General features: G+C 43.5%; 2 protein-coding genes across 2 annotated transcripts; one reads left to right on the top strand and one right to left on the bottom strand.

The window, feature by feature from the left end:
- Positions 1-739: 739 nt before the first annotated feature.
- Positions 740-9,055, bottom strand: LOC119229043 (solute carrier family 35 member F5-like). The gene is made up of 16 exons (XM_037489129.2): positions 8,901-9,055; positions 8,212-8,294; positions 7,766-7,907; positions 7,206-7,355; positions 6,906-6,968; positions 6,655-6,736; positions 6,203-6,396; positions 5,235-5,316; positions 4,999-5,086; positions 4,382-4,446; positions 4,156-4,260; positions 3,922-4,081; positions 3,729-3,819; positions 3,380-3,534; positions 2,988-3,084; positions 740-1,964 (listed from the first exon to the last, which is right to left on the bottom strand). The coding sequence occupies exons 3-15, from the start codon at positions 7,898-7,900 to the stop codon at positions 3,003-3,005; spliced, it is 1,452 nt and encodes a 483-aa protein (XP_037345026.2). The 5' UTR covers positions 7,901-7,907; positions 8,212-8,294; positions 8,901-9,055; the 3' UTR covers positions 740-1,964; positions 2,988-3,002.
- Positions 9,056-9,933: 878 nt separating this feature from the next.
- Positions 9,934-21,494, top strand: sympk (symplekin). Its single transcript, XM_037487637.2, has 27 exons — positions 9,934-10,107; positions 10,337-10,477; positions 10,795-10,860; positions 11,237-11,290; positions 11,450-11,523; positions 11,915-12,041; positions 12,175-12,424; positions 12,517-12,687; positions 12,814-13,053; positions 13,261-13,412; positions 13,495-13,645; positions 15,173-15,398; positions 15,473-15,623; positions 15,710-15,945; positions 16,847-16,928; positions 17,013-17,126; positions 17,231-17,378; positions 17,947-18,107; positions 18,467-18,575; positions 18,661-18,761; positions 18,931-19,021; positions 19,327-19,428; positions 19,644-19,831; positions 19,943-20,119; positions 20,210-20,299; positions 20,542-20,715; positions 21,143-21,494. Exons 2-27 carry the CDS (start codon positions 10,403-10,405, stop codon positions 21,302-21,304), a joined length of 3,672 nt encoding a protein of 1,223 aa, XP_037343534.2. The 5' UTR covers positions 9,934-10,107; positions 10,337-10,402; the 3' UTR covers positions 21,305-21,494.
- Positions 21,495-21,519: the final 25 nt, after the last annotated feature.

The raw sequence follows: 21,519 nt of genomic DNA, 5'->3' as shown, positions 1-21,519 counted from the left end.
GTTTTCACTTTCAGAAATAAGAACACAGACCAAGCTGATAATAACACATGTGTCCAAAGGACCTGGAACTCATCTTAACGTTAATTACATGCAGCTTTACAATACCTCAAGGTGCTTGATAGAAATCATTCAGAGCAGTCAGATATAAATAATCAATAACTATTTATACTTTGCATAACCAGATGTGTGTTGGTCAGGGACGATTTTAGCCGAGATGAGTGAAAAATCACCGACTCAGAGGGATGAAAAAGATGTTCATATCAAAACAGAGAAACGTTTTCATTCAACATAATAAAAGCATATTGTTGTGTGAATGCGATCCTTCTTCTCAAAACAGACTCGTCACAGTGAACTTGTTATTTTTGTGCAACTTTAATTTCAAATATATGTTAGAAAAACAAATCATTCACTATGTGTCTAAAATGTGGGCTCAGATGCTCATTTCCTCTTTATATTGGACATTGTTAAGAACTTGAAGGGTTTAGTGTGGGTTTGAGGTAGATGTTTGCTCCTCGAAACCAACACCCTCAAATGTAGCAACAGTTCTCTGTTGAAATCGACTCCCACACAGAAGATGAGCAAATACACACAAATAAAAGAACAAACGCTGATGCACCAACAGAAATGTGATCCTGTTTAACACAATGATTTAAAAAGAGACGTTCAATAGTATAATAGTGTATTAAAACACTTTCAAAATAAAGGCATCATTCCAGAGCAAAGGTGGATGAAAGCGAGGTTACTATTAGAGCCTTCTTTTAATCGCATGACATCTTCATTGAAGAGGAAAAAAAACAAGCACCACTGCAGTTTAAGCAGAGATCTGATCAACTGTGAAAGGAAGAAGTGAGAAAAACTAAGCCCGTAATATAATGTACATGAACCAGTTTAAATGTCACTTAAAGTGCTGTTAATTCCTCCTCAATGGACAGTTCACTTCTTCATCTTCATCTTCATCCGCCCCACAAACAGCACATGATGTGCACACAACTCACCTTTCACAGGATGTTTGCATGGTGGGTTACAGACACCGAGGCTGCAGAGAAATGGGACCTCATGAAATCAAAGTTAATTCATCCATCTGCTTTGAAGAAAACTAGTTTTAATATACAGTCCAATCAATGGGATATCATCTCAGCTGCAAGTCATTTTACAAAAATACAGGAAATATAAAACGTTAAAAATAAAACCAGAGACAGAAATGTGTAGTGGTCATGTGAATTTCACAAAGAAAGCATCAATACTCGTTAATGCTTCACTGTGCAGCACGGCCTTCTGTAGCTTATAGCTGAAGGTTATTATTCAAGCACAAAGGTTAGGATTCTATCACAGTTTGTCTTCATGATCCAGCAATGTTCTTCATGTCCGACTTACCAAAGTCAAATTGACAGATATATCTATATGTATATTTGTATATGTATATTGAATAAGTGGGATATTTCTGGGGTCACTGTGGAAGGGTTCAGCGTTGCTCAAGCTGAGGAACACAAACTCATCAATGTGCTGCGTTTCTTGAGAACAATGCAGTCGTATTGATTGAAAGCATCAAAGGCTGAAGAATGAGATATAAACCGTTGACTCACACGTGTGGCACATTGGGGACACATTGTCCTCTGTGGGCTGCACACAGACAAACAAGCAGCAAGGCTTCAAAGGCCTCCAGACAAACACGCTAATGAACCATATTACGCTCAAATGTGAACTCCAACATGGTCAAAGAAGCAGCTGGTTCTTCTGAAGTGTGATGAACAAGTTCAAAATGTACCGTTTCATTTGGTCACATGACAATAATCACTGATACGAGGTTGTGGTTTTATACACAGAAATAATCAGTCTGTGATGACTGGAATGTGTAGAAATGGATGCGTCCTCTGAACACTGTAGAAAATAAATAGATTTCATAGAAGGCACTGGTTCAATGTCTCTTTCCAGATGGTCGGCTCAGCAGAAAACACTTTTTCCACCTTTGGATACAAAAAAAAGAGAAAATCAATGAACACGTTTGATCAGTAGTTCTAGTGATCGACTTCTATGAATAAACATGTTTATCAGCAGTCATTTAGGGATCAAAATGCCAAACATTCAGCTTCTTTATTAGCAGCTTTCACTGCTTTTCTCTTTTCATATGATTTGAATATCTTTGGGTTATGAGCTGGTGATGCATTCGTTTGTATTTTCTTTAACTGCATGGATTAAAAACATTAATAATGAGAGGGATAATCCCTAATTAAAGCCTACTTTCCTAAATTCCATTCCGTTCCAAAGCCTCTATTAGAAAACCCAAGCTGCCCTCGTGATAAAGGACTCAGACTTGGAGAAGTGGGTGGCCAAATATTTACGCTAAGACCTTCCTGTCCTGCTTGTCTTCTGTCCCTCTTACTCAGCAACATGTCCAAACACTAAAGGGCGTTGGACAGATCCTTGACGGCTGTACAGAGAAACAGCAGAGCGGATGAATCCTGAGCTTCAGTCACTGTTACGAAAACACGACGTCATTTAAACTGAAATAAAGACAGCAACACATCGCCCTTCACATGTAATGTGGTGACCGTGTTACTAAATAGTTTCCTATTGAGAAATGGACCAGACATCAAGCTTCTTTATCACTCATCTGTTCTCTAAATATTCACTTTCCTCCCCACAAACTCAGCTGCTGGAACCAGAGGGGGGGGGGGGGGTCTGTGGGTTTTCTTTCCCTTTCTATGAGGGTCAAAGTACTTGATAACAGCTCCAGAGAAAACCTTTTTAAGTTTACCGAGCTTTACCATATGACTATTTAACGTTATAAAGCAAATGACCAAAAAGAAGCTTCATTGCTTAATCATTAATGAACCAATGCTGTTTAATGTCATTGGAAGTCATCACACTGTAAAATGTAACAATAAAAAACGGCTTTAGATTCTTTTTTGTGTGAATTTATGCATGTTGGACTTAAACACACATTAAGTTGCTCATAAGGGAACACGGGTCAGAACCAGGTCATTTACTTTGTGTGGGTCTGCTCACGAACAGAAGCTGGCTTCGTTGGGGGAGAAGGGGTGAAGAGGAATCAGGCTTTCACACTGCTCACTGTCTTCTGGCAATCTGTGGGCAAAGGTCAATCATCATCAACTGGCATTATTCTGATCCTCCCTCACCAAGTGTCCATAGAATAAGAGGAGAGCATGTTCCATGTGATCCGGGCCTTAACGGAGCCATGAATGGAGCCTCAGAGGTCATTATAAATACCTTTGTGACAGAAAATGTTCAATAGTAAAGTACATTTGGCATTTCACTAGATATTCTATTTGTGTTAGCTAGGGCACACCTTTGATATGATGCAGTCAGCTTCATGGCACATTTCTAAGGTGAAGACCACAGACCACAGATACCGGAATACCTCTGAACGCGATGCTTCCGGCAAATGAAGACGTAGACTCTCCTCAGGCCGATCAGGACAGGATCCCAGTTGTTGTAGTGGCATAAGAGCGTGGCGATGAAGAACGAGAGGAAGACGGGGACGGCTCCAGCAAAAAACTGCCACGAAAACCGTACCTGTCCACGTGCACAGGTGTGCACCACTTGAGATGATTAGAAGCTTTTATAGACACAGAGTAAGATTAAATGGAACGATGCATTCAGCCTCACGTTACAGCATGAACTTCTCATCTTAAACAGACTTTTCCTTTTGCAAACGTGTTTCTTTAACAGGTTTGAGGTTTTCTTGAAGCTGCTGTGGGTGAACGTACCTTCTGCAGGCAGATGTCTGCCATAATAGAGAGCGGGATGGTGAGGCTCAATGCCAGCGTGCCGATCAGAGACGATGTGAGGAAACAGCCCCTGTGAGAGAATCACATCCTTAATGTGAAATACTGTGTATATTAACCAATGCAGGTTGGTTTGGTGCCAGAAGGACGAATGCATAATTAGTCAAGTGCTCACCACAGCCAGAGGAACTCTGAGAGAACGGTTCCTATGAGGCCGTTGATTAGGATGTACGTCCACACCAGCTGGCTGGGGAGCTCAAAGGCCTCGAATCCCGTGTAGTGCAGCAGGAGGAAGCCGGGCCACAGCAGCAGCAGGTTGAACAGACCCACAAAGCCTGAGAGACACACAGCAGCCCCCGCTTACACACCTCAAAGCTCCACACGGAGGGCAACTATTAGGTTCTCTTACCAAAGAACATGGGGATGTCGAGCTTATCCTCCCGGTCCACTCGTCTCTTGATCATTACGATGTAGATGGCGTACAGCACGGCGCCCGCCAGCGACCACAAAGAACCTTCAGGTACACACGCCAGTTACATTTGGAAAGAATGCTTCAGAGTATATACTGATGTAAGTATATCCCTTCAAAATAACGGTAAGAAGGAGTGACGGATACTCGCGGTCTCCATGGTTACCTATGACACCTTTCCCATCAGGGTTGTCCATGCTGGAGAAACACATGAGGGTAACACCTCCGATGCTGGAGAGATACAACATCCACATCAAAGGGACAGATGGTTTTTATCTATTAATCTCCAAGATAAAACACTCAATTTAGTGACAGACAAAAGGAGAAATGTTTTATATCTTTGAAATGTATTTAATGATATTAAATAACTTGAGGCCCCAATGTCTGCACATTTAAACCTTTTAGCTCTTAGATATTAACTTATTTATTTGCTATATTGGCTCAGTGTTACAATAACCGAATGTTGGATGAAATTAACAATACAGACAAACAAAAAGAAAAGGTCCGACTTGCACTGTTGTTTGACTGACTTTTTAAATTAAAGGCAAACCATTGGTGAAAAGATTAAGACTTGACCATAAATGAAATACTAATCGTGCTTGGAGGGAGGATTCCAGGAGTTATTCATAAACACGGATACTGCATTCAGATCTGAAGGCGACGGGACCGGATTTTCCTGCAGTCCTTCTAATACTGACCAAAGGTTACTAAATTAAAAAGTGACAGTAACAAAGGTTCACTTTTAAACGTCACCATAAAGTCAGTACTTGACTCAGGCCTCACCTCAGAGCCACAGCCAACAGTTTGGACAAAGTGAAACGGTCGCTGCTGTTGCTGGGAAATATGGCCGTTAAGATGAGTGTGAAGAGGCCTGGAGAAGGACAGGAGACACTCAAAGTCAAATATATCCATCACAATATCACTAATGAAGACTGCTCAGGATCATCAGACCATTTCCATTAAACCTGTTAACAACAGCACGTATTGTTGGGACATTTAGCAGAGAGGGGGGGAGTCACCAGAAGTGGAGGACAGGATGTTGACAATGGCCACCTGCGTGTCAGACAGGGCTTCTTGATAGGACAGGTTAGCCAGGAACCACTGGAAGAGGAACCCAAGTCAGTCACATGATATTCCTTACAACTAAACAAAGCTTCCTCTGAGCTACACTCACTGTTCCATCCCCTCGTAGTAAAGTTCTTCTCAGTCTCAACTTTCCCCGACATTAGGCATCTGACATTTTTTGGGGATAACCTCAGCCAATCGAGATCTAGCAGCCTGAACATCTGGATTTGTCAGGGAACCAATAAGAGCATGAGACAAGATGGTTGAGTGACCCTCAGTCTCCGGTCAGTTATTTAGCGTTTAAATAACTATTCACGCTCACTCTCTAATTATACCTACAATATCCTAAATATCTATAATAAAAATGTGAAAAAGACAAAACCTGCCCGAATTAAATGTGATTAGTCACAATTAGCTATTAGAGGGTGGACCATGTAAACAGGAACATCTTCATAAACACAATTTATTAAAAATGATAAAGTAACATCCCTGACACAGCGGCATAAAAACACAACTCATTTTCACATAATGTTCCTCTTTCTAAATGGTTTAGAGATTATTTAAAGAAATCATAGCAGGAAAAAAGCTTAACAATATAATATCTAATCACTTGTGTATTGCGAAGCTTTGGAATGTAATTCCCATAATGTTCGACGGTCTTCAAAAAGCACGATTTCCCTGAGGTTCATTTTTTGTTGTTGCTTTTTTCACTCAGGCGGATGAGTTGCACATTAAAAAAGCAGCAGATCATCACTTGAAAGCCTAAATGAGTAATCACTTGCAGTCTTGCATCACTTGCCAACAGCATTTTTTTTTTTTAACAAATCAGTAAAAAACACATTTATTGTCACCTTTCTACCAAATGACACACGGAGAAAGTGTGTTGTGCGCCATGTAAAACTAAAATCTGCCTTTTACTCACCACAAAGCAGAAGAAGAAGCTGATTTTGGCCACATCGGTGATAGTTAGTTTGCCCACTGTGCGTAACATGGCCTCGTGGTCCTTGGCAGCTGGGTAGGACATGCGGGACAGTTTGGCCTCCAGGGCTTGAGTAGAAGGCAGCTGACGCACCTCCATGATGTTACTAAAACGCACCCGCTGCTTTTTGGAAGCGGCTGGAAAGCACAAATGGAGATAAGAGTCAATTAACAGAGGCAGGAAGCTCCAAACACAAAAATGTAACATCATTTTGAGACTTGGATGAGGTGAAGTCATTTAATGACAAACCTACCAACACTTGCAATACAAACACAATGGAAACAAACTGAGCTCTGATCTATGATGGATTTTCAGAGCTCACCACTGCCCTCTGTTGTTCAAATGGTACTTTTCATTCATGGGGGGGGGCACTGACAACATCACTGTGTACTTACAAGATTCACAGTCCCCAATGAGACAGTTTGAGTGCTCGGTGGGTACGTCCTGGAACTTCATTGGAACATACAGTGGTTCACTCTGGACATGAGGGACAGAAAAGGGTTTTGTTCAGTACTTGTGTGACATGGTCAAAGCTCCACTTCCACCCAACGGTAAAAAGAAAACTCTGGAATACTGACAAAAGACAGTTGGTTACTCGTCAGGTACCTCCAACTAGTTTGCATTTTCTTGTGATTAAACGACGTACCAAGCGGTTGTTCACAGACGTGTCAGTGGTGCAGGCTGCAAAGTAGGCCTCCGCATCAGCAAACTGCAAAGAGCAGAAATTCAAACAATCACCTTACAGACAACTGCAAAGTGGAGACCATCTTGCGATGGGATCACACCAGCCATGTTGGTCATTTCATCTTGAGCTATCGCAGTGACTACATCACTACAAAGGCATGCTTTGTGATTCTGTAGGGTTGAGGTTGTAAAGCACAATACATGAAGGCATCATAAATTAAGCACACTCCCTCAATGTGATGAGGGTCCTGTAGCTACGTACAAAGGCAGAGTGCCGCCGTTTCAGGGTGCCGGTGCACTGCTGCCTCCAGGGCCGCCACAGCAGGAAACCCAGCAAGTACAGCACAAACATGGAGGTCTTGGTGAAGGTGCTGAAGAAGGGTTTGTTGTACTCCTGTCGCTTGAAGATGTACTGCAGGAATCAAAGGAGGATAAACGCTTTCCAGGTTAACTCAAATGTTGCAGGCTGGACAGTTTTCCCTCTCTAGCAATCCGGTTTCCTTTTTCTTCTAAAGTCCCTTAAAGACACCCGTAGAGCATAGGATGTCACCAATTATATTTATTTCATACAATGTGACACTTGATACCTGCCCTCCAGTAGATTTCAGAAGGAATCGGTGTAGCTTTTCTTTCTTTTTGAAGTGTTAGACTACAAGAGTCTTGTCATACATGTCTGGCTACTTACAACCTTCTTTGGGTTGTGAAAATAGTGTCCAGCAGTCCGTAGAGTTACAACATCCCTTCTCTCATTTCTCTACAGTTGTGTCATCGAGGATCCTGCAACCAACAATACAGCAGCTGGGGTGGAAAACTGGTCCTTACAGAGGTGAGCTCAGAGGAGGCTACCCAGATGACATCCACCAGCAGGAGTATGGCCACCCCCAAGGCCATCCGCCTCCGCTGGGCCGCACAGCTGCCCTGAGAGCTCATTCGGTTCATGATGAACACCCACTCCATCCGGACACTGATCACACAGCCATGGAGGAGGAAGAACAGAATATTCAAGCACACAACGCTCGTGTGAAAGGGTCAATTCACTGCTATTCCTTATTTCACGTCATAGTGATTTGAAACTCCTCGTGTTCTAGACGGCTAGAAAGGGGAAATTCTCATTCAGGGCTATTTTCTATAACTTTATAGTGCAAGAATGCAATTAATTCCTTAATTGAAATTGACCACAAACCAGCACATTCATAACAAAAGGGAAAGTAAAATAGTCACAGTAGTTGGGAGCCACTATCTTTTACTTTTTACATTTAATTACACACCTGTTTAGCAGCTGAAATGACACACTGGAATATTTCTTCCAGATTGGGATTCAGATTCCAGGAGACTCACAGGCAGCAAAACCCTGCCACGAAAAGAGATTAAACACAAACATGACATGTCATAGACTATAATGACTATAATGTCTATAATGACTATAATGTCTATAATGTCATATAAAGTTCCTCCAAAGCCTCCTAAAGACACACATGTTTCTACTGTGATCAATGGGAGCATCTTAAAGAAGCTGTTAGTGGTGCACAGGAAACAACTCAATGGAAAGTACAGCTGCCCGTTGCTAAGTTACACATTTTAAGAGTAGGACCGGTTTACCGGCTGTTTGGATTAAACGGGTAACTTTGCGTGTGTGTGTGTGTGTGTGTGTGTGTGTGTGTGTGTGTGTGCGAACCTCTTTTTCAAACCCTCAAAGCTAGCAACACAGCTAACGGTTTTACCAACGTTAGCTATTAAGATGGCTACGGACTGGAAGTCCAGCGGAACCTCGTCGTTATCGGCGGGTCACCGACAGCAGTTGGTTCAAGTCCAGCTGATTGGTGTAGTTAGCGTTTGCCAATAATCGATATGCTACGTCGACTTGTTTATCGACATCAGATAACTACCACTGACAAGCTAACCGCTAACTAGCTCGCTTAATCAAGTGATCCAATGATTGACTTGAGTAGTATTTTACCTGGATGCCGGGGCGGGTCATTGAGTTTGTCCCGTAACACACTTGTTGTCAGACAAGCTGCTAAAATATCCACAAAATTCCAGTTTTTACGACAGAATTATTGACAGCAAGGTGGTTGTAAACATTAGCACACCCGCCCTCTTCGTTATCAGGTGACATCACTTATGTGCTGCACAGACTTCTGGGATATGAAGTTTTTAAAGTGGCAGATTTTGTAAAAGAATTCAGACTTCTTTATAAAAATCTGATAAATCAGTAGGAAGTTGTTATGTAGCTGAACGAGTTGTAAATAACAAGTGCTGAAGCTGACAGACACACAGCCTTCTCCACCAATATCGATAAGACTCCAGAATCATACAAGTGAATGTCTTTGCACTGTTCACTAAGCATATTATTTAAAGAACCTTACTATGGGCAATTTCAAATGTATGCATAGTGTACAGTTTTATATATACCTAAAATATATTTGAACTAGATTTACCGAATTAGCTTATTCACTTGCTCGTTGGTTAATGAGTAGTAAAATGAAGATCATAGTCAAGATTACATTTTGACAATGATCGTTATTACATTACTCTCACATTCTACACTATTTAGTATAGAAGTGATCAAAGTCCTCTGGCAGCAAGGACCTGCCTTATGAAACTGTCATGTATTACGTTTTGGAAATATAAATCGTAACAAAATTGTTATACAAAATAGAAATCACAGTACACCCAGTCTAATAATTTTCTTTACAGTTATTCATTAAATTGAATAAATAATACAATGTCCCTCTATAATCAATTGAACAAATTGGCTTGTATTGTTTATGGTATTTTTCCATTCAATTAATTGATGGAATACCAGGGAAAACTCTCCAGTTTGATTCAAATTCTGTGATTCTGTTGAATGACTTGCAGATTATAAACAGACAGTGAACGAAGTATGTATTTGCAACATAACGATAGTAACACATTTAAGGTTTGATATTGGATCTTTTCTGCATTAGACCGCAGGTGTCCACTGGGTGGCGCTGCTTTGATGCGCCCTTTTAAAACCGTAGAAGAAGAGTATCACGGCTTTTCCAGTCAAACATGGCAGCTTCCCTAAGAAAGCAGAGTTGTACAAGTTGTCGATAATATAAAAACCTACTGCGCTATTTATTTCATCACATTGATCTCGTTTGATTTCGGTTGAAACAACAAAGTAAGGACCTATTGCAGTGGTAAGTAAGCATCGTAGCTATTGTAATGTTAAACCAGCAGGCAGAGTTAGCATAACGGTTAGCATGTGGCTACCGCGGTAAGAGCTAACGTTCATTTTTACGTTTGGACAATTTTACTAGACCTTGTTATTAAGGGCTTTCAACTACCGTGCATTTGAGTGTTTAATGTGGCACGAATATTAAAACGACATCTAAAAACGTCTGTTTACTGCGCATATGTCTTGCACAGTAAGCCGCTTTCAACAGGGTTCTGAAGAGCATGATGTCCACATAGTGGAGGAAGCAGAGCAACATCATGGAGTTTACATCAGAGGAGGAGGAGGGAACTCAAATCACTCCCAATGTCGTCGATATGACCACCAGTGAAAGGGTAAGCTGTTGGTATCCTCGTAACGCGTCACTACGCGTTATGGTAACCATTGAGGCTGCTTAGAGATGAACCTGTTGGTGAAATATTCTCACTGCATTACTTGTGTCTGGCTGATCAAGCGTTGACCTGTTTACAGATTATTCATCCAGAATTCAGCTCTATACAAACACAATTAAGTGGTTAATTATTCAAAAGTGCAGTCTCTATGGAGGTGATCAGTTTCTATGGTTCAGTGGACAATAACATGTTTGTTTGTGCCCACCTTCATGTTATGGGCTGTCATGCTGTGTTAACTCAGTTTGCCTGTCCTGGTGCAGGTGGTGGATCTGCTGAACCAGGCTGCCCTGATACCCACAGAAGAAAAGCTCACTGTGCTGAAACAGGTTTGTGGTTTGTTTATCCAAATAGTTTTTTTCTTCTTCTTTAGTTGCTTACTTGATTATTTGATAGTTCTTTAGTTGTTGTTTTTGTCTCCGTTGTGTCTTGAACGTTTTTTCCCCCCCCATTTGTTTGGTGTGTGTTTAAAGATAGATGTTCATAATGATGTGAGACTTGTATCAATGAAAATGAGTCTGACTCACTGGATGTTCTCTGCAGGGTTAATCTGGAGGCCTATTTCAACAGGCGTTCTCCTCCCCTTTATATATTTTCTTTTTGTTTATCGCTTAAACTAATACAAAACCTTTGACACATGTGTGAGGCCAACTACAGCCATGTGAAGCAAACAATACTGAATCAATTGATTTATATCCTTTTTAGGTCCAGGAGCTCATCATTAACAAGGATCCCTCTCTTCTTGACAATTTCTTGGATGTAAGTACATTTTTACTTGCAATACCAATATGCAACTAACTGTTGTTTGACCATAAGTAAAACTATTTGAATGCATAAACCGTATTCAGAATAAAATGGCCCATTGTGCAGAACTTATATTGAAATGGTCATAAAACAATCGGCTTGTTCATCCTGCAGGAGCTGATCGCCTTTCAGACTGACAAGTCAATCGAAGTGAGAAAATTTGTCATTGGCTTCATCGAGGAGGCATGGTGAGTTATTATGTATTCTTGTCATGGCTTTTAATTCGGGGGCGACTGTGGGTGAGGGGGGAGCAGGTCGTCCTCCAATCAGAGGGTTGTTGGTCTGATCCCAGGCCCCAATAACCTGCACGTCAATGTGTCCTTGGGCAAGACACTTAACCCCAGCATTGTTCCTCTAGCTGTGACTACAGTGTGTGTGAATGTTAGTTACTGGTTGGGCAGGCGCCACTGTGTATGGTAGGTCCTGTCATTAGTGTGTGAATGGGGGAATGATGTCATGTAGTGTTAAACACTTTGAGTGGTCAGAAGACTAGAAAAGCGCTGTACAAATCCATAATAATGTTAGTGAAGGAAAGAATTTTGCCGGTGTCTCAGTCTTTCTTTGTAATGTTGTTCCCAGTAAAAGGGACAATGAGCTCCTTCTCAGACTGGTCGCCAATCTGAACATGCTGCTGAAGGATGATAGTGTGAACGTGGTGAAGAAAGCTATTCTCACACTCACCCAACTGTACAAGGTTTCTCTGCAGGTAAATTCATGCCTTATTTATGAAATGCTCTCACTTAAATGTAGATCTGGTGAAGAACATACAAAAACTAAAGTTACTAGGACCAATATCTGTTGCCTTTTCAAACCCGTCCCTTCTGCCTCTTCCTTGCCAGTGGCTGGTGCGGTCCAAAGCCGTATCCGAGAGGCAGGAGTCATGCTGGGATATGGTCACACAGATGAAAGAGGATGTCCTGGCCTTACTAGACTCTGAAAACGACGGCGTTCGCACCCACGCCATCAAGTTTACAGAATCCTTAATCATCACTCTGTCACCGCGGACGTCCGACTCCGACGTCCCCAAGCGCCAGGAGAGCGACACCAGCCTGGACAAAGTTCCCAGAGATCACTCGTACGTCCGCTACGGTACGTCAAACTGTCAAAACACTTTTTTCCTTTGAATCCTGTCCATCAAAGCCCTCTTCTTTTCACTGACATGCTGATGCTGTGGCAAACAGGTGTGCTGTGTGAGGAGGGAAAGAATGCGCTGGAAAAGCTGCTGAAGTTCATGGTCCATCCAGCAATTTCAAGCATTAACCTCACCACTACACTTGGCTCCTTGGCCACTATCGCCCGCCAGAGGCCGATGTTCATGTCAGAGGTGGTGCAGGCATTCGAGACGTTGCATGGTAAGCTGTGTCATGGTCACAATCTCAACAACGCCGTTTAGAAGTGTGGCGGAGGTTAATACCAAACCACGAGTTGCCGTCAGGATATAATATGAAATGCTATTGTTCTTGTGTTGTTCCTGTCAGCAAACCTGCCACCCACTCTGGCCAAGTCTCAGGTCAGCAGCGTGCGAAAGAATCTGAAGCTGCACTTGGTGGCGGTCCTCAAGCATCCCTGCAGCTTGGAGTTCCAGGGTCAAATCGGCACGCTGCTGCTGGACCTGGGGATGCCCCAAAGTGAAATAACCCGCTCCACCCCAGCCCCACGTGAGCAGCGCAAAAGACCTCGCCACGAAGAATACACAGAGGGAAAAAAGGTCAAGATGGGTGAGTAGATGATAGCAGTCACATATGTTGGATTTAAAGGTACACTGGTGGGTTGGCTGATTTTGATGGGCTATGAAATGGCTTTGAAATAGTTAAAGAGAATGTGGAGTATCCATACAATATCTAATCTTAAAAACGAAACGGTTAGACACGCGCAGCTTGATTGTAAACACAAGTATTTCTTCCCGTTTTTCCATTTGCATGCAGAGCCGGCCCTGAACGAGGATGACGAGGACAAAGAGGAGCCAGCCCAGCTGTCTGATTCTAAACCAGCCGTCGTTCCTGCAGCACAGTCTGCCATTGACCTCACTGCAGAGTTCCTGCGTCCACTGCTCTCCCCACAGAACGTGGCCAACCTGGTGAGCAGCAGTGGCCTTTTCTGGTTTGGTTTCTCTCCCTTAAGTGTGACAGTGGAGCTCATACCTCTGTCTGGTTGTGTAGGTGCTGATCAGCATGGTGTATCTACCTGATGTCATGCCGGCATCCTTCCAGGCCACGTACACACCTGTTGAGTCAGCTGGCACTGATGCCCAAATCAAACATCTGGCCAGGTTGATGGCCACGCAGATGACTGCAGCTGGGATTGGTCCAGGTTGGTGAAAAGGACATTTTGATTCTAGTACTTTTTCATTTTACCGATAGTTATAAGTCAAGTTATTATTCATTTCACTTTTTGCTAAGAATGATTTGAATATATCAGTACCACTCTTGTCTATTCAATGAAAGATACGTTGTGCTATTACATAGAGGGGGGGGGGGTCACGTTTGGTTGATGTTTTTTATTGGGGTCAGAGACTAGAATCATTGTGAGGTTGAGAGTACACTCACCGGCCACTTTATTAGGTACACCTGTCCAACTGCTCGTTAACACTTAATTTCTAAGCAGCCAATCACATGGCGGCAACTCAGTGCATTTAGGCATGTAGACATTGTCAAGACAATCTCCTGCAGTTCAAACCGAGCATCAGTATGGGGAAGAAAGGTGATTTGAGTGACTTTGAACGTGGCATGATTGTTGGTGCCAGAAGGGCTGGTCTGAGTATTTCAGAAACTGCTAATCTACTGGGATTTTCACGCACAACCATCTCTAGGGTTTACAGAGAATGGTCCGAAAAAGAAAAAACATCCAGTGAGCGGCAGTTCTGTGGGCGGAAATGCCTTGTTGATGCCAGAGGTCAGAGGAGAATGGCCAGACTGGTTCGAGCTGATAGAAGGGCAACAGTGACTCAAATAACCACCCGTTACAACCAAGGTGGGCATAAGAGCATCTCTGAACGCACAGTACGTCGAACTTTGAGGCAGATGGGCTACAGCAGCAGAAGACCACACCGGGTGCCACTCCTTTCAGCTAAGAACAGGAAACTGAGGCTACAATTTGCACAAGCTCATCGAAATTGGACAATAGAAGATTGGAAAAGCGTTGCCTGGTCTGATGAGTCTCGATTTCTGCTGCGACATTCGGATGGTAGGGTCAGAATTTGGCGTCTACAACATGAAAGCATGGATCCATCCTGCCTTGTATCAACGGTTCAGGCTGGTGGTGGTGGTGTCATGGTGTGGGGAATATTTTCTTGGCACTCTTTGGGCCCCTTGGTACCAATTGAGCATCGTTGCAACGCCACAGCCTACCTGAGTATTGTTGCTGACCATGTCCATCCCTTTATGACCACAATGTACCCAACTTCTGATGGCTACTTTCAGCAGGATAAAGCGCCATGTCATAAAGCTGGAATCATCTCAGACTGGTTTCTTGAACATGACAATGAGTTCGCTGTACTCAAATGGCCTCCACAATCACCAGATCTCAATCCAATAGAGCATCTTTGGGATGTGGTGGAACGGGAGATTCGCATCATGGATGTGCAGCCGACAAATCTGCGGCAACTGTGTGATGCCATCATGTCAATATGGACCAAACTCCCTGAGGAATGCTTCCAGCACCTTGTTGAATCTATGCCACGAAGAATTGAGGCAGTTCTGAAGGCAAAAGGGGGTCCAACCCGTTACTAGCATGGGGTACCTAATAAAGTGGCCGGTGAGTGTATATTGACTGTCTGCTTTACTACTTTGGTACCCTATGAACATAATGTCTGGTCTACTTAAAAACGGGATATTTCAGGGCTTGAGAAGTGCAAGGCCAGAGAAGACGGCGCCGTGAAAGGCGAGATCAACGAAGAGGACACTCTTGCTAAGGACCTGTTCATCAAGCGTAAAGTTCCCGCGGTGATGGTGGGAAGAGCCATCTCTGTGGTGGGAGGTTACGAAAAAGAAAAGTCTCCACAGCCAGAGGTTCCCGCCGTAGTCAAGAGGCTTCCTGAACCCATCCTTCCTACGGGACCAGCCAAGTGAGTACCAGCTCAAACACAGATCTTCCCATGAAGTGAGACTCTTTAGCTCACATCATTTCCTTCTGTTACAGAATGTCGGGGCCGAGTGGCAGAAAAAAGGTCTTTAGACTGTCGGATGTTGTCCAGCCTTTAACAGACGCCGAGATCGAAAAGTTAACCTCCAAAGCGCTCAGACGCATCCTGCATTCAGAGAAGACCATTGCTCAAAGTGGCATGTCCCATGTAAGTGATTTTCTTCACAATGATTGAATTACACTACATTTTTATTTATTAAGCATGAAAGCAGTGTGAGTGGATCTGTTTGGCAGGTCCGAGTGAAGCTCCTGTCCAAGCTCGTGACGCAGTTTGAAGGGATGATGAAAGAAGACGTGCTGCAATTTATTCTGGAGGACATCAGGACGAGGAGTGACCTGGCCTTTTCCCTCCTCTACCAAGAGTACAACACTTACCTCAGCCACATGCCAACCGGGCAGCTGGACAGCTACGACCACTGTCTCTACACTCTGCTGTCGGGCCTGCAGGAGAAACCCGAGCAGAGGGATGGGTGAGACCCAAACGTCATTCTCACATGTTCGCTGCAGGCCTTAATTTCTGTAGTTCTCATTAAAAAGTGCAGTGTGCAACTTCTGCTGTCATCTGGGGGGCAGAATTGAGTTCAGGGGTCATCCAATCAGGGAGTTAGAAACAAAAACCCTTGTTCCCTGCACTTTGTTTTTACTCTTAATAGGCGTGTCACAGACCGTTAGAGCCGCGGCTAACTGCAGAGCATCCTTGTTTTAGATGATGATGCAACGCAATACTTGTATGTGTTTGACACAACATCAACACTGTGGCTGGATTTAAATTGTGAAAACAATTACCCAAGTACTATTCCTTCACCTCTGTGGAAATCCTCATGGGGTCAAGGAGAGATGGTTAGGAGAGGTCATGAGGACTTAGGACTTAGGGAATCCCACTTTCACTGACAGGAGACGCTTGATTGTGACGTCAGCGTGCAGCTGCAGAACTACAACTTCTCCTCAGATGTGCTACAAAGGTTGCAACATAAATGAATTATGCTAACGGTTAGATGATCTGTTCACGTTCCTTGGTCATTGTCATTTCTCGTGACCGGCCAGTGATACGTCACTTTTTAAATATCGCCGCTGCAAGGAATTGTGGGACCGAGTTATCCCCTTTCCCCCCGTAAAGGTCGAGTGGCTCCTATGCTAAAGGAGGGAAGCATGGAAGCTCCATAGCATTCTAACAGCTCTTATGGTGGCGTCAGTTATGAACCTTTCATGGCTCCTTTTCATGCATAAGGACCGAAGCAGTATGATGGTTGTGTTGTATAATAACGGAAAATAGCAAAAGACGTCGTGTTGCTGTTTATTTGCTGATATTGTGGAGCAAACACCATCAGCCAAAACAGGGTTTCATTTGGTTTTCCCTTCTGTTTCTTCCAGACTTTTCACCAAACTGGTACTGGAGGCTCCAATTATAACGGAGTCTGCGTTGGAGGTGATCCGCCGCTACTGCGAGGACGAGGTGTGATGAAGAGCTGGGGCTTTGCATGAAGAGCTGGCGCCCTGCATGTCCACTCACCTGTCTGCTGTCACCTTCTTGTTTCAGTCTCGGGTGTATTTGGGCATGACGACTCTCAAGGAGCTTATTGTCAAACGGCCCTCAAAGCAGTTTCAGTATCTGCACGTGCTTCTGGATCTCAGTTCACATGAAAAAGAGAAGGTGATAACATCTCGTACAGACGGTGTTCATTGTGTGACGCATCCTCCAACTTTCCAGAGCAGACGCTTTCTCTGTGGTTGTCGTCATTTTGTTTTTCCCTTCAGGTGCGGACCACTGCGCTGGCGTTTCTCAAGCGGATGTACGAGAAAGACCATCTCAGGGACTACATTGAGAAGTTTGCCCTGAACTACATGCAGCTGCTGGTTCATCCCAACCCTCCATCTCTGCTCTTTGGGGCTGACAAAGATACAGGTGTGCAGAGCAATGCTCTTTTTCATTATAATGATCTATTTCACACAAAACAATATAGAAGCCACTACACAAGAACATAGATATAATACAACTAATTGGAAGTGAATTACAGCAAATATGCTGCTATTAAGAACAAGACATTACATTACACATCATATGTGTCATAGATATGGTCAACTACTGTAGGTTATTAAACCAAATGAACCATAGAGACAGAATTGCACTGGCTATGTTTAAGCCACTGATATCCTGCCGTAAAGGAGGAAGGAAACAAGATTCCATAAACGTTTCCAGTATAAAATCCCTCTGCAGAGAACTAAAACGCTGCAACTTCCATCTTGAATGAGCTCTTTAATCTCATCAGGCACCAAAGAGTCTTTTCATCTTCCACCCTAAAGACACTCCTCTGGAGAATGGCTCTTATCTACGACTCATTTAATGAAATTGCACTTTCATGTTTGTTGTTCTTCTGGGTTTGTTAATTGGATAAAAGCATCTGCTAAATGACACATAATGTAATGTTCTTAGTGGACTGCTGTGACCTCTGCTTGTGTGTTTGTTGGGACAGAGGTGGCGTCCCCGTGGACTGAGGAGACGGTGAGACAGTGTCTGTTCCTCTACCTGTCCCTGCTGCCTCTAAACCACCGGCTGGTCCAGGAGCTGGCATCGGTCTACACCGAGGCCATCGCTGACATCAAGCGCAGTGTGCTGCGAGCAATAGAGCAGCCTGTGAGTCACGTGTCTCTCTTTGAACTCTCACCAAATAACTGGAGCCAAACTAAAGCCGCTGATGCGGATTGGTCGGTTCTGTAGGTGTAAAGGTCATGTGATAGCTGGCGGGTATGCGTGCCTCGACTGGCTAACATGGCTAACAAGTTAGCAGAGGGCAAAGGCTGGACTATTGGACTACATGTTTGTCTATTTCTTCATGTATTTTGAACTTGTTTGACCATGAGAGCAGGTGCACTAAAGCACATGGTACAACACACCTGTGTTTAGTTTGGATCAAGTTGAAGGAACAAAAAACTTGTGAAAAATGTGCTTGACTCAAGCGATGCTCCTCTTAAGTTGTCATTTTTTTCATTCAGATCCGTGGGATGGGGATGAACTCTCCTGAGCTGCTGCTCTTGGTGGAAAACTGTCCTAAAGGGGCAGAGACTCTAGTTACCCGCTGCCTGCACATATTGACTGATAAAGGTAAAATAAAGAAAGCAACCAGACATGGGGAAAGGGCACAAATGAGTGTCGATGTTTAAAACAAGTCTTTCTTTCCTCCCTTCAGTGCCTCCATCTCCAGAGCTGGTGGAGAGGGTGCGAGACCTTTACCACAAACGAGTGCCAGATGTTCGATTCCTAATTCCAGTCATTAATGGCCTTGAAAAGGTTTGATTCCACATTGCAGCAGTTTAGTGAGCTGATCTGGCTGTTAACACACCACATGCACATCAACACCTTCAATATCCTGTCACACAATTCACATTACCCAACTGGTAATGGCCTGCATCCTGGTTATATGTGGTCATCATAAATGCTGTCACTTCTTCTCCTTTAGAATGAAGTCATCCAGGCTCTCCCCAAGCTGATTAAACTCAACCCCATCGTAGTGAAGGAGGTGTTCAACCGTCTCTTGGGTACTCAGCACAGTAAGTTTTTCTCTTCTAATGGTGGACCTCATGCCGTCTTTGTTCCTAACCCTGCTCCCACTTTCAAACCTTTCATCTATTTGTCACATGTTGTGACCCTTCAGACCAGTGACAAACTCATTTAAAGAAGCCCTATATTTGAATATGTTCTGTTTTGGTTCACTGCTGACGTGGCCACAGCCTTCTACTTCTCCTCTGGCACCGTTTATCACACATTGCAACCAAGCAAAAAGATTTCTTACCACGCTGTATAATAGAAGACATTTTAAACCGATGTTCTCACATGGATGTGTTTTGTCTTTGAGGTGAGGGGAGTTCATCTGTGTCCCCTCTGACTCCTGGAGACCTGCTGATTGCTTTGCACAACATAGATTCAACCAAATGTGACATGAAGTCCATCATAAAAGGTCAGTGTGGTGTTTACTGATTGAACCTTCAAGCTATGTTTATTTTGATGTTTATATAGTTTGTTAAACAGCTTTTTGATGCCTGTCTGTGACTCGATGTTGTCCCTGATGCATCACTTTAGCATTGAAGCCATTTTCCAATAAATCATCACTGGCTGATTGGACAAGTTACTTGTTTTCAGTGGTTATTTGGTGAGGATGTTTTGTGTCTGCAGCCACCAACCTGTGCTTTGGGGAGAAAAACGTGTACACGTCTGAGGTCTTGGCGGTGGTGATGCAGCAGCTGATGGAGCAGAGTCCCCTCCCCATGCTGCTCATGCGTACCGTCATCCAGTCCCTCACCATGTATCCGCGCCTGGGAGGCTTCGTCATGAACATCCTTTCCCGCCTCATTGTCAAACAGGTCAGCACCAAACTCCAGCCCAACATTTACTCACTGATATAATATGTATATTTTTAACATGGCAGAAATGCTCCTAAGACATGTTCATGAGATGGTTGTGGTTTTGTTTAGGTGTGGAAGTATCCCAAAGTGTGGGAGGGATTTGTGAAGTGCTGCCAGAGGACGAAGCCTCAGTCGTACAGCGTGCTGCTGCAGCTGCCGCCCGCTCAGCTGAGCAGCGTGTTTGAGCGCTGCCCGGAGATGAGGGAGCCTCTTCTGCAGCATGTCCTCTCCTTCACGCCTCACCAGGTAGGACCCGTTTCCCGCCTCCGTGGCGCATATGTAGTGCAAAAAATGTGATTTCATGCACCACCTGACTGTGACTTTTCTGTGCAACAGCAATCTCACATACCAGCCTCCATCATGTTGGTCCTGGAAGCCCATAAGAAGCCTGAACCAAAGCCTGTAGAGGCTGTTGTGGAGAAAGAGGTATGAACATAATCCATAAGACCTGCACACTTGTCCCTGCCGTAAAGTAGCGTATTCCTGTTATATAGGTGTTTTTAAACTATATTTGTTACTTAGTGCATCAAAAATGAAGGCCTCGTCTTTTCAGCGTTGCAGAGCTTTCAGTGATCTGTTCTCACCTAATTTGTCTATTTAAAAATGTAATGGTAAAAATCCAACCATCAAGATTACTGATGTTGTCATATTTTTCTCTTTTTACACAGATGGAACCAGTGCCTGCTCCAGTTGAAGAACAAGCTCCTACTGTGACACTGGAAAGGCCAGAAACACCTGAGCAGCAGCAACAAGCAGCTGTTGTGAAAGAGGAGGAAGAAGCAATGGAGCACGAGGAGCCTGCTCCAGTGATACAAGAAGATACTGTTCATACGCTTTCCCAGGCAAGTAACACTAGATTTGTAATGTTTCTCTTCTCCCAAGTTTAAAATGGTACAAAGTGGACCCGTCCGTCTGTATTTACATGTTATATGAACGGCTCAGTGGCATCGATGCACCTTAAAGCCTACACTCCAGATACAAACAGCATCCACTCGTACCTTTTTCCCCCATCAATGAGGCTGCACACCATTCGAATATAATACTAATACTACAATGTTCCAATACTATAATGCACACGGTTCAATGCCTTCTAGCCTGAAAGGTAACACACCGTTATTTATTTAACACACACTTTATTCAGTGACACACCTCTGTGCAGCCGCAAATTATCTGGGAATTTAATTGTATAATAAAAATGTGTTATTTTAAAATTCAGAATTGAATTTTTTTAAATCTTTGAATGGAATGTTGGTCTTTGGTTCTCTCCAGGAGGAGTTGACAGGAACCGAGGAGGCACGGGCATCTCAAGCAGAGGCAGTTGAGGAACCGATGGAGGAGTCTCAGCCTGAATCCTCGGACCTGCAGGAGCCTGTAAAGGATGTTGAAGCTGACGTCATAGAAACTGAGGCTGGGACTGAAGATGTGGATTGACTGCTTCAAATCAATGCACTATAGACAGTTCAGGATTTATTGTTAACAAAAGGCTTTGTTCTTTCTGTATTTGTAGAAAAATAATTTTGAGCAGAGGGGACCAAGACAACTTTGTGTATGGTTTGCATATGCTTACATGTGATGAGTGTGCAAACAAATAAACACAATGCTGGTTTACTGCCTCCTTCAATTCTGTTTATTCCATTACTTTCCTT

This window comes from Pungitius pungitius, chromosome 10 (genome assembly GCF_949316345.1).
Source record: "Pungitius pungitius chromosome 10, fPunPun2.1, whole genome shotgun sequence".
NCBI classification, from domain to species: Eukaryota; Metazoa; Chordata; class Actinopteri; order Perciformes; family Gasterosteidae; genus Pungitius; species Pungitius pungitius.
Note: the sequence above shows the minus strand (reverse complement) of the source record. Positions and strands in the feature narration are given on the sequence as shown.

What these genes read in the sequence shown, in the direction of transcription:
- LOC119229043 (XM_037489129.2), bottom strand. Translation starts at nt 7,900, where the DNA reads ATGGAGTGGGTGTTCATCATGAACCGAATGAGCTCTCAGGGCAGCTGT. An exon ending in CTGTTGGCTGTGGCTCTGAG is followed by an intron (nt 4,447 to 4,998) that starts GTGAGGCCTGAG and finishes GTATCTCTCCAG; the next exon opens with CATCGGAGGTGTTACCCTCA. An exon ending in CAGACATCTGCCTGCAGAAG is followed by an intron (nt 3,535 to 3,728) that starts GTACGTTCACCC and finishes GCACGTGGACAG; the next exon opens with GTACGGTTTTCGTGGCAGTT.
- sympk (XM_037487637.2), top strand. Translation starts at nt 10,403, where the DNA reads ATGGAGTTTACATCAGAGGAGGAGGAGGGAACTCAAATCACTCCCAAT. An exon ending in CATGAAGTCCATCATAAAAG is followed by an intron (nt 19,429 to 19,643) that starts GTCAGTGTGGTG and finishes TTGTGTCTGCAG; the next exon opens with CCACCAACCTGTGCTTTGGG. An exon ending in AGGCTGTTGTGGAGAAAGAG is followed by an intron (nt 20,300 to 20,541) that starts GTATGAACATAA and finishes CTTTTTACACAG; the next exon opens with ATGGAACCAGTGCCTGCTCC.